At 45.1% G+C, this 12344-nt stretch overlaps 1 protein-coding gene across 1 annotated transcript; it reads left to right on the top strand.

Annotated features, from left to right (window-relative positions):
• The first annotated feature begins 1410 nt into the window (after positions 1-1410).
• Positions 1411-5239, top strand: LOC101104632 (zinc finger protein 239-like). Its single transcript, XM_027962506.3, has 6 exons — positions 1411-1422; positions 1543-1669; positions 2302-2397; positions 2596-2603; positions 4071-4521; positions 4588-5239. The coding sequence occupies exons 1-6, from the start codon at positions 1411-1413 to the stop codon at positions 4947-4949; spliced, it is 1056 nt and encodes a 351-aa protein (XP_027818307.2). The 3' UTR covers positions 4950-5239.
• Positions 5240-12344: the final 7105 nt, after the last annotated feature.

The following is a 12344-nucleotide window of genomic DNA, read 5'->3' as shown; positions in this document are numbered from 1 at the left end:
ATTTACATATTCCTATTATCAATAGAGGAAGCAATTTAGGAATGAAAAAGAGCATTTCACTTCATGCACAAATTGATGTCTAAACCAAAGGCAATCTATGCCCAGTCTTGATTGGTTTTCCTGGAAAGTCTCTCCCAACTTGGGTTTCCCCAGTTCCAGATAATCTAATCACCAATCCAATCACTTTTCCTTGAGTGGATTTTGGGGTTTGTTCATTGTCCTGGACGCTTGATTCCTTTCCACGGTGAGCAGACGTATGGATCCAGGACTTAATTTCTGATAGGAAATGACACTTAGGCTTTCACTTTGACGGTGAAAGGAGAACTGGAGAGCAGAAACCAGAGAGCAAATATATTCAGGAAGGTTTCTGTTTCAAGATAGATGAGATGTGATGAGGGGATCGACTGAATATATAGAGAGGTTCTCCCCAAACTGGGCAATAGTCGTAAAGAGACATGTAACGAGGAGCTGCTTCTGATTGTTAACGTTAGAGGCTGTATCACAGGTAAAATCTGGGTGATCTTTGTTACCCTAAAGGTGTTTTGGGTAACACAAGACACAGACTGAGCAAAATGAAATGACAGCTGCTCCTTCCTCTAGTGGAACCCTGTCAGATATTAAAGATTTTGGAACCTCTGGGTGTCCATTGTAAATCGGTAAGTAAAGCAATTTCCTTCTAAACCTCCATATTTCTGACCATCCTTGACCAGGAGGATTGAGATAGTCTAGGACAGTAAACTGTGACTCCTGGATTCCTGCTACATTCCGGTGCGGGGGATAAGGACGAGGCTGGCAGGGTGGGTGCTATGGTCCCTCCAAATGGAATAAGCCCTCAGTCTAACTCCACCCTAAAAGAGGTCCTAGGGTAATTGATATCCACATCCATGGGGGACAGAACTAACCTCAGGGCTGAGGGAGAGCTGGAAGGCAGTGTGTTTCCAGAGGACTGCCAGGGCTGTTGGAGAAGCACTGTGGGCGCATAAGGCAGGGGATGATCTGGGGGCTTCCAGAGCGCTTACCACCATCCACTCTGGCGAGAGTCAGGGTCCCCGAGGGCTGGAATGAGGGAGGACACTGAGCGATTCTGGGTGCCACGGGCTGATGAACAAAGTCAGTGCTTAGCACGTCCTTATTTGCAGACTCTGACTTTCTGTGTTAGCAGCCGCAGCTCTAGCTCTTCACACGGGATCTGGGAGAGAAGAAGCTGCATAGTATTCCCTGGACGCACCACCGGTTCCCGAGTGCTGGGCTGAGGCTACACCCAGGTGAAGGTTGGGGGCTTGAATTCAGGTGGGTCTGGGAGCACAGGCCTGGAGTCTCGTGGCTTCTCCAACCTCAGGTTGGCCTGCCTAGTGCCTGATCGGCTGACTGAAATCCCGAGAAAGGTTCCCGGTGACTGAGCTGTTGAGCATGGAGCCCCTGGTGAGTAGGGGTGCTTCCTCCTGATGCTGCACCCAGTCCCCATCCTTCCTCAGCTCAGCCGCCCACTCTGGACAGCAGGAGGGCTACTCTGTCTAAACCAGAACATCCCTGATGTTTTAGGAATCGGTGACGTTTGAAGATGTAGCCATCGACTTCACCCAGGAAGAGTGGAGCCTGCTAGACAAGTCCCAGAAAAACCTGTTCAGAAATGTGATGCTGGAAACTGTCACCCACCTGGTCTCTGTAGGTGAGTCTGTCAACAGGGATGTGCCTGCGCCTGTGTCCATTCTGTTCATTCACTCACTGAACGAGCATTTAGAGCAGCTTCCCTGTGTCCCACTCCAGCTGCTCCCTGATTCTCTGCTAGTCCTCCTAATTACTCAAAGGAAGACATTCCTTTTCATGGCACTTTTCATTACCACACTGAAAGGTCACCTTGGCCAGGTTTCATATATTTATTGATACTTAGTCTCAACGTTCAGAACAGGACAGGGGATTCTATGGACATTTTAATGCATAAATAAAAGGATCAAATATTTTAAACTAATTCTTCTGTTCCAATCACTGCATGAAGGCTTGAGAGCAGAGTTCTATATATGACATAATTTTGATTCTTCCTGTAAGGTGGATCACTACTGGATCCTGTTTGACAGAAAGGCAGCTAGCTCCTAGACAGCTTCACTGTTCTTGCTGCTGCTCTGGGTTTCCTCCCAGTCTGCTGAAGGACCTTCACTGTTCTGCCTGTTCAGGATATTGTTACCTGCACTGACCTTCAGTTGTCTCTTTATTTTCCCCAGTACCTTACCCATGTTTTGAGCACAGCAAAGATTGATTAGCCTAGACTCAAAATCCACACCTTTCTTTTTTTTAATCAAACAGGCTATCAGATCAGCAAATCAGATGTGATTTCCCAGCTGGAACAAGGAAAAGAGCTGTGGCCTGAAGCAGCAGGAGGCCTCCAAAGTCAGAGTCCAGGTGAGCGTCAGGGGCCTGGGCTTCAGGGCAAAACAGTTTCAGCCTGTGTGTTAAGTCCTTGGAGACACCAGATGAAAGTCTGATGACGGCAGGGATATATTCCAAAGTGGAAGTGAGGACATTAGGGCATAATCCTCATGTTATCATTCTGGGCCCCTATCGTCATGATTCATATTCCTGATATTTTCTCTCCTTTAGGGAAAAAGGTGCTTGTGGACTGTACCACACTTCAATTTTCACATAGTGATTCCTGTCCTAATCCTGCCACTTAAAAGTTTTGTCTACCATTTTCTGACCCAATATCTCTTCACCACATTATGTTTTTATATTTTAAGCCTGGGCTTTTTTCTAATAGACATGACTTTTAAAGTATTTCTACTACATTGAGTATTTCTCTGTTATACACAGTTTCTCTGAGTACCAATTTTTGAAATATATTCACATGGACCTTTGTATCTGTCTACATTTTATTTCCCTATTGCCACTCTAAAATCTATACTTTTCACATTTCTTTAGGCAGTGAAAGACCCCTTAGACAACAAGAAATGATGTTCATGCAAAGTGTCTACAGGACACACACATCCCCTACCATGGCAATGGTAAGTTTCATGGGTGGGAACCCCAGTTATCCAAATGAAAGACCTGCAGTGAGATAAGTTGGTAATTGAGCTCAATTGCCTGTAAGTTGAGACTGAGCTCTTCTTGAGCAAATTTTTGTATACTCTGAAATTGGTTAAGAAGTTAACATGAGCTAAAAACCATAATGTAAGAGAGAAAAAGATACGTTGCACAAACATTTTTCATCTCCTAGTCTCTAGAACATACTGAAATCTTCAAAATTAATCTGATATCTTGGATTCAGTTCAGTTCAGTTCAGTCGTATCTGACTCTTTGCGACCCCATGAATCACAGCACGCCAGGCCTCCCTGTCCATCACCAACTCCCGGAGTTCACTCAGATTCACGTCCATCAAGTCAGTGATGCCATCCAGCCATCTCATCCTCGGTAGTCCCCTTCTCCTCCTGCCCCCAATCCCTTCCAGCATCAGAGTCTTTTCCAATGAGTCAACTCTGCATGAGGTGGCCAAAGTACTGGCGTTTCAGCTTTAGCATCATTCCTTCCAAAGAAGTCCCAGGGTTGATCTCCTTCAGAACTGATTGGTTGGATCTCCTTGCAGTCCAAGGGACTCTCGAGAGTCTTCTCCACCCACAGTTCAAAAGCATCAATTCTTCAGCACTCAGCCTTCTTCACAGTCCAACTCTCACATCCATACATGACCAAAGGAAAAACATAGCCTTTACTAGACGGACCTTAGTCAGCAAAGTAATGTCTCTGCTTTTGAATATGCTATCTAGGTTGGTCATAACTTTTCTTCCAAGGAGTAAGCATCTTTTAATTTCATGGCTGCGATCACCATCTGCAGTGATTTTGGAGCCCAAAAAATAAAGTCTGACACTGTTTCCACTGTTTCCCTATCTTGGATTGGGAAACTATAAAAGAGAATGTTCGTGCTTGCAGGGAAATAACACAACATGTGTTTACAACTAACACTGGAGACATTTTAACCGGAGACTATTTTGAGCTGATGTTCTAGGGTGAGCATATGGACAAATCAGTGTCTACCTGGACACGGGCAAACCAATAACAGCCTCATATCTCCTTTCTCCAAACAGGTTTCTCACCCGCAAGGGGATCCTGCTGGATGCACGGATTTGAGAGATGAAGTTCCTTCTAGATATTTCCCTCAACATTCATCAATTCACTTAAGAAGGAAACGTAATGTCAGCAAACGGTGTGGAAAATCACATAGTCAAGGGTCATTCCTTAATGCACAGGGTCACATTCACAGTAGAGGCAAGTTTTGTGAATGTCCTCTGTGTAGGAAAGTATTTAGCAATTGCTTTAGCCTCAGACAACACAAGATGACTCACACTGGAGAGAAACCATACAAATGTGGTCTCTGTGGAAGTGGCTTTCTTCAAAGTTCTGACCTTAGAAACCACAATCGGGTCCACACTGGAGAGAAACCATTTAAATGTCATGTGTGTGGGAAACTCTTTAGTCAAAGGTCCTACCTGAAACAACATGAGAAGACTCACACAGGAGAGAAGCCCTACAAATGTCGTCTGTGTGAGAAAAATTTTAATCAAATCTCTTACCTTAGAAAACACGAGAAAATCCACCCCAAAGAAAAGCACTATGAATGTCATCAGTGTGGAAAAACATTTAGCCAAAACTCTGGCCTTAGTCAGCACAAGAGAATCCACACTGGAGAGAAACCTCACGTGTGTCTTGTGTGTGGGAAGGCCTTCAGTCAGAGTTCTGAATTGACTCGGCACAAAAGGACCCACACAGGAGAGAAACCCTATAAATGTCAGCGGTGTGGGAATGCCTTCAGTCAATATGCAAAGCTGAGGAGGCATGAGAGAACACACACCGGTGAGCAACCCTATGAGTGTCAGGTCTGTGGGAAGTGCTTTAGTCACAGCTCTTCCCTTAGACGACACGAGGGAACCCAGCACCAGAGAGAAAACCAGGAAGGCCCTCAGTAGACTTTCTCATCTGAGGTGACACGCTGTTCCCTCCACATTCCACACATGAGGAACGTGGGAGGAACAGCAGCCATAGCGTTAGCCTTTAAACTCACCAAGTTCACACTCAGTAAAGTAACTGTCTGTAACCAATATGGAGGCTCCTTCAGGCATCGCACTCCCCGGTCCAGACAGGAATCACCTGTGGACATGGATCCACATGTGCGCTGTCTCTGTGGCAAAGCCTTTAGTCACTGGCCTGACCTCAGGTAACTTAGCAGAACTCCCTCTAAATACAATATGGGTGTTTTCAGCAACAACTCCCAACTCTGAAGCCCCTGAGTACCTAGAGGTCATGAGCAGAGGATAAGCAACCCCTAGTTCTTTCATAATTAATTGTTCAACATGAGCCGACTCCATGAAGGAAACCAGTAGGATTGTAATCACTATTAACATTCAGTGGAGCCCCAGGCTTGATGTGCTCAAGAAACTCAATGAAAAAAATAAACACTAAAACAAGAACAAAGGGGAAGATCCTTGAGAAATACTAAAGTATGTTGAGCAATACCAGGGCATACTTCGAAATAATTTATCCTAGCAAAGTGACTTCATGGAAGGTTCTGAGAAATTCTTTCTGCGTAGATCAACCACTCTGCTCCAGACGTGCTCAGTCTGTATGACACACCCTCGGTGCTGTGAAGGAAGGGAAGTCTATGGGGACTTACTTCTCAGTCAACACGAAATTATCACACTGAGAATGCAGCGATCCTAAAGTCACAGTGGAGCTACAGACGGGTTTCATATCAGAAAAAAATGACCCTGTGCAGGAGGGGAAGCCTGCAAAAGAAACCTGTCACACAATCAGGCTTCCCAGGTGGCTGAGTGGTGAAGAATCCGCCTGCAAGGCAAGAGATGGGTCCAATCCCTGGTCTGGAAAGTTCCCCTGGAGAAGGAAATGGCAACCCACTCCAGTATTCTTGCCTAGAGAACCCCATGGACAAAAGAGCCTGGGGGTCTATGATCGATGGGTTCACAACTTAGTGACTACACCACAACAACCATAACAACAAACACACAATCAGGCAGATACCTTTTCATGAAAATGTGGCATAAAGCGGAGCATGAAGAGATCTGGCAACATGGAATGTAGAGTTTTGTAAGAAATTAAAATGTGTGTATAGAATAATAATTGTTCATATTCAAACAATAAAGTCCGTGACTAAAGGAGCTCAGTGTTGCTGTCTGGTTTCTTTGGGCTCCTGTAAACACAGGGACGCAGGTCTGCACTCTGGGAAAGTGGGCAGAGACACACCCCCGCTCGCTGAGTCTCCCCTTTCTCCACTGCTGTTTCCTCACAACTCAGCTCCACTCATTCCAGCGGCCTCCCCAACCCCATCCACCCCTTCAGGCCCTGGCGGTGACACAGCTCTGATCTTCAGCTCCACTGGCCAGGTTTCCAAAATGTCATGATCCTGCTCAGGCAAGGTCCTGGAGGAGTCTCAGAGACATCTGGTCCTATGTTATTTGAGCTGCTCAACCTATGTCTGCAGGCTTCCCAGATGGTGCTAGTGGTAAAGAACCTGACTGCCAACGCAGGAGACATAAAAGACTCAGGTTCCATCCCTGGGTCGGGAAGATCCCTTGGAGGAGGTCATGGCAACCCATTTCAGTATTCTTGTCTGGAAAATCCCACTGACAAAGTTTTGGGATTTGGGACTCTCTATCTTACTCAGCTGATTCCTGAATTTTGGACCCAGCCGTCTCACTGAACAGGAACCCTGCCTTGTTACCACCACATAAGCTCATGAAATAAATCTGCATGAATATAAAATGCCTAAAACTATCAGTCATCGCACAAGCAGGTTTTTTAAATAATTAGCACAATGTCTTTTTCCAAATAAAATGTTGTCACAGAGCAAATCTCCCCTCTTGTCTGCAGGACTTGGAAAGTTATCCTTTGACACACATCTATATTGAACCCATATCTCCAGAGAGAGTCTTCCCGGATATCCACTCGGATGAGGTGTGTTCCTGTCAAAGCAGTACAATTTCCCAACCAAGGCCTGAGTCCACTCACAGAAACACACACAAGGATGGTACTGATCCATAATGACTTTTTTTAATTAAAAAAAATTTATTTAATTTTGGCTCTGCTGGGTCTTCATCGCTGGGAGGGCTTTTTCTCCACTTGCGGCAAACAGGAACTTCTCTCTCATTGCAGTGGCTTCTCATTGCAGTGGCTTCTCTTGCTGCGGAGCTCCGGCTCTAGGCTCCTGGAGCCTAGCTGGGGCTCCTGGGGCTCTAGGACATAGGCTCAACAGTGGGTACAGGCTCAACAGTGGGCACAGGTTCAACTGTGGGCACAGGGGCTTAGCTGCTCGTGAGATCTTCCCAGGGCAGGGATCAAACCTGTGTCTCCCACTTTGACGGGAGGATTCTTATCCATCACTGGTTTTCAAAATTTCCACAAGGAATTCTGGGGGCAGTCAAGATGGGAAAACAAGTCCTGGGTGAAGGTGATGAGCAACCAATTCTATTATCTGTCTACTGTGACATGTATCATTCCGTGGGTACAAATGGCTCAACAAGGTCATGTGACCTTGGAGCAGTATGAAGGTCAGTTTGCAAGGACAGCTCTCCACATGGACACTTCCTCAGCCTCCTTGAAACTTCATCTCATCCAGTGGAGTTTGTCCAGCAACCACTTTTCTGTGGTTCTAGTTACAGACAGGAGTGCAGCTGGATTTAAGGTTGGTTTGAAATAAATGTGGTGTTAGCTAAACCCCCAGATAAATAGGACAGCAGCCAAAATATGTAGTGTTGTGGCTTTAGACAATGGAGTAAAGGTTCTTTAATTTTCTTTAATTTCATCTCTATGTTATACTGAGCTATCATTGTTATAATATTAGATGAGTTTTACATTTACAAGTGGATTTCAGCTCCGCCATACCGTGCACCTGCCCAGCACCAACACATTATCTTCCCTCCTTTGCTCTCTGTGACTGTGTTTCCCTTGGGCCCTCCCGCCTGCCAGTTCCCCACTGTATCCACCACTCAGTTCTGTGTATGTGTTCTTGGGTCATTTGTTTAGTTTCTTAATTTTTTTTTTTTCACTTGTTTTCTTTTGGTTTCTTGGTTTCTTCCTGCTTCACACATGAGTAGAGTCAATAGGTGTTTCTCTTCTCTGAATCTGTCTTCAGACACAGAGGGAACAAAGCTGATATATGACTTGGATTGGTCAGGAAAATCTTAACAAGGTCACACACCTTGGAGCAGTAACAAGTCAGCTAAGAAAGGGAACTTCCACCACGGACCCTCAGCTGCCTCCAAGGCTGCGTCTCCTCCAGTGGACGGTGTCCAGCGCCCACCATTCTGAGCATCTACTGACAGATGGGAGGCACCCAGCTGGATTTCAGGTTGTTTGGCTTTATTTGGTGTTCAGTGTATCCCGCAGAGAAAAAAGACATAGACAAAATATGTACACATATGGCTTTATGCACTGAGGCATGGATAATTTTTCACGTAATTATTCTTCCGCCCATGGAATTTTCCAGGCAAGAGTACTGGAGTGGGTTGTCATTTCCTTTTCCAGGGGATCTTCCCGACCCAGGGATCAAACCCGGGTCTCCTGCATTGCAGACAGATGCTTTACTGTCTGAGCCATCACGGAAGCCGTTAATTATTTTTCTAGAGTATCATTCATTTGGTTACAATATTATATGTTTTATTTACATAAAATACATTTCAATTTCAGTATGCCATAAAACTGACCTGCACCAAAAACGTTGAAGTTTTTTTCTTTTACCATCCTGTGGACGTATTTCACTCAGCAGCCATTCCGTTGCTGGTACCCCCTGATATCCATGGCTCTGTTCTGTGAATGTGTTTATTTGCATGTCATTTGCTGTCTTAATTTTTGTTTTCACTTATTTGCTCTTTTTCCTTGTATTTAGTGTTCCATATATGAATGAATTCATCAGGTATTTCTGTTTTCTAAAGGTATCTACAAGACATTATTAGACCAAAGGTGATATATAACCTTGATTGGATTAGGAAAAACCTCATCAAGGTCAGGTAACCTTGGGGACAAATCAAAGGCAGCAGGAAAGGGAAGTTATCCCACTGGCCCTCCTCAGTCACCTTCAAAGGTGCAGAGTGCCTAGCACCCAGCATTCTGGGCATCTACTGACAGGTAAGAGGCATGTGACTAAGGTTCAGGTTGATTTAAATTTGATGTTCAGTTTGTCCATCAGAGAAATGAGACAGTAGACAAAATAGGTACCAATGTAGTCTAGGCCATGGGCAGGAATATTTTAATTTTTTAATTTAATTATTCTTGTAGGATATCATTCAGTGAAAATGTTAGCTCAGTTTTACATGTACAAAAATTTATTTCAATTCCAGTAGATCATAGAATTGATGAGCACCAACAACTTAGGTGTTTTTGTTACCAACTGTGGACCCGTTTCACTCGTCGGCCGTCGCCTTGCACTATCCTCTGACACACCCTGCTCTGCTCTATGGGAATGTTTGCTTTTGTGTCATTTGCTTTCCTTGCTTTTTGTGCTGACTTATTTGCTTTTGAAATTTGTGTTTAGTGTTCCACATGGAAGTGAATGCACAAGGTATTTCTCGAGTGTCCTCTGCTGGTGATTTCTGCTGTTGAGTCGCTCAGCTGTGTCTGATTCCTTGTGACCCCCTGGACTGTGGCCTACATAACATTGATTGGTTAAGAAAACCTCATCAAAAAAAAAAGGGCGGGGGGAAGAAACCTCATCAAGGTCATGTGACCTGAGGGGAGTAGAAAGTCAGGAAAGGGAAATTTCCCCTCTGACCATCCTCAGCCACCCTGGAAGCTGCATCTCCTCGGCTGGAGTGTCCAGCACTCATGATTCTGAGCATCTGCTGACAGACTGGAGGCTCACAGCTGAATTTAAGGTTGTGTGGTTTAAAGTTGGTGTTTGGCTAGTGCCTCAGGCAAACGGGACAAGAGGAAAGTTATGTAGTGATGTGGCTTTAGGCAGCTGGGGATCGATTCTCTAATTTCTTTGGACTTTTAATTGTTTTAAGTTTTGATATTATCCCATTGTAATTTTAGTGAAACTTTAGGTGCATTGCCATACATTTCAGCTTCTGTGAACCACACACCTTCTCAGCACCAAAAACTGCAGGCTTCCTCTGTGACTATCTGCTGCCCCATTTTCTTTGCGGCTCCTCTTCTGATTCCCTTTACTCAGGTCTGTGTACCTTTGTATTTGCCATCATGTCAGCCTTGTCTTCTTTAAAATTCTGTTTACTTGTTTTCTTTTTGTCTTTTGTGTTCCACACATGAGTGACATTGTGAATAATTTCTCTTAACAAGTCTTCAGAAGTCGTTAGACCAAAGGGAATAGATGATGTCACTTGGCTAAGAAACTCTCGATGAGGTCATGTGATCTTGGAGCAGCCTCAGGTCAGCTGGGAAAGGGAAATTCCTTCTTGACTGGTCCTCAGGCACCATCAAAGCTGCATCTCCCTCAGTGAGGGCATTCCTCCCCCACCTCTCTGATCATCTCCTACAGAGAAGAGGAGCACAGCTGGAGTTTAGGATGGTTTGCTTTTTAAAGCTGGCGTTCACCATATCGCTCAGAACAAAAGTCCATCGTAAACTTATGTAGTGATTTGGCCTGGCAATAGGGTAAGGTGTCTTGAACTTTATAATTTTATTTTTTGAATTGAGTAAACGTTGATGTTAATATTACATGTTTATTTGTCCTTTTTTTTTCAATTACAAAGCTAATTTTAAAACTTTGAGGTGAACCCCACAGGAATAAAAACGACTGGGAAAGGATAACCCCCTCACCCTCTGGCAGTGGCCAAAAGGGAGAGAGGCTACCCAAGGGGAAGGAGGCACAAAAGGGACCCGCTGCAGACTCAGGGCAAAGGGAACGCCATCGGTCCTGGGGCCTGGGAGCCCTGCGGCAGGAAACCCCAGCGTGGGGGCACTGGCTTCAGGCACACAGGCCAAGGGCAAGAGGGTTGCACACGAAGCCCCAAAGCTACTTGGCTTCCCCCTTCCCTTTTGCCTTTCTCAGCTTCTGCTGCATGATCTGGGTGTCCCTCTGCTTGGGGGACAATCGCCCCGGCAGCTCAGTGCCTTCCCTTCACCGAGCGGCTCTGCCTTTTCTTATTCTTCTGGCGAGCAAGCTCCTGCTGGTCACCTCGCGTCATGGGGACTGCAGCGACTCTGCCCTTTTGTACATTATTACATTCCAGCATTTTGACCCTTATACAGCCTCACCACCCAGACTTCCCTCTCTCGCTGCCACTACACATTTGACCACAGTCACTATCCTGCCTTCTGCCCTGAAGCTTCCTCCCTCAGTTCAGTTCAGTCGCTCAGTCGTGTCTGACTCTCTGCCACCCCACGGACTGCAGCAGGGCAACCTTTCCTGTCCATCACCATCTCCCAGTTTCCTCAAGCTCATGTCCATTGAGTCAGTGATACCATCCAACCATCTCATCCTCTGTCAACCCCTTCTCCTCCCCACTTCAATCTTTCCCAGCATCAGAGTCTTTTCCAGTGAGTACATCAGTGCCCAAAGTATTGGAGTTTCAGCTTCAACATCAGTCCTTCCATTGAATACTCAGGTATGATCTCCTTTAAGATGGACTGGTTGGATCTCCTTGCAGTCCAAGGGATTCTCAAGAGTTTTCTCCGGCACCACAGTTCAAAAGCATCAATTCTTCGGCACTCAGTTTTCTTTATAGTCCAACTCTCATATCCATACTTGACTACTGGAAAAACTATAGCTTTGACTAGATGGACCTTTGTTGGCAAAGTAATGTCTCTGCTTTTTAATATGCTGTCTAGGTCGGTCATAGCTTTTCTTCTAAGGAGCAAGAGGCTTTTAATTTCATGGCCGCACCCATCATCTGCAGAGAGTTTGGAGCCCAAGAAAATAAAGTCTGCCACTGTTTTCAGTTTCCCATCTATTTGCCATGAAGTGATGGGAGCAGATGCCAGGATCTTAGTTTTCTGGATGTTGAGTTTTAAGCCAACTTTTTCACTCTCCTCTTTCACTTTCATCAAAAGGCTCTTTATTTCTTCACTTTCTACCATAAGGGTGGAGTCATCTACATATCTGAGGTTATTGATATTTCTCCTGGTAATCTTGATTCCAGCTTGTACTTCTTCCAGTCTAGCATTTCTCATGATGTACTCTGCATATAAGTTAAATAAGCAGGGTGACAATAGACAGCCTTGACGTACTCCTCTTCCTATTTGGAACCAGTCTGTTGTTCATTGTCCGGTTCTAACTGTTGCTTCCTGACCTGCATATAGATTTCTCAAGAGGCAGGACAGGTGGTCTGCTATTCCCATCTCTTTAAGAATATTCCAGAGTTTGTTGTGATCCACACAGTCAAAGGCTTTGG

The sequence above is a fragment of the Ovis aries genome, chromosome 26 (assembly GCF_016772045.2).
Source record: "Ovis aries strain OAR_USU_Benz2616 breed Rambouillet chromosome 26, ARS-UI_Ramb_v3.0, whole genome shotgun sequence".
Lineage (NCBI taxonomy): Eukaryota > Metazoa > Chordata > Mammalia > Artiodactyla > Bovidae > Ovis > Ovis aries.
The sequence above is the reverse complement of the archived record's forward strand: the minus strand, read 5'-3'. Positions and strand labels throughout refer to the sequence as shown.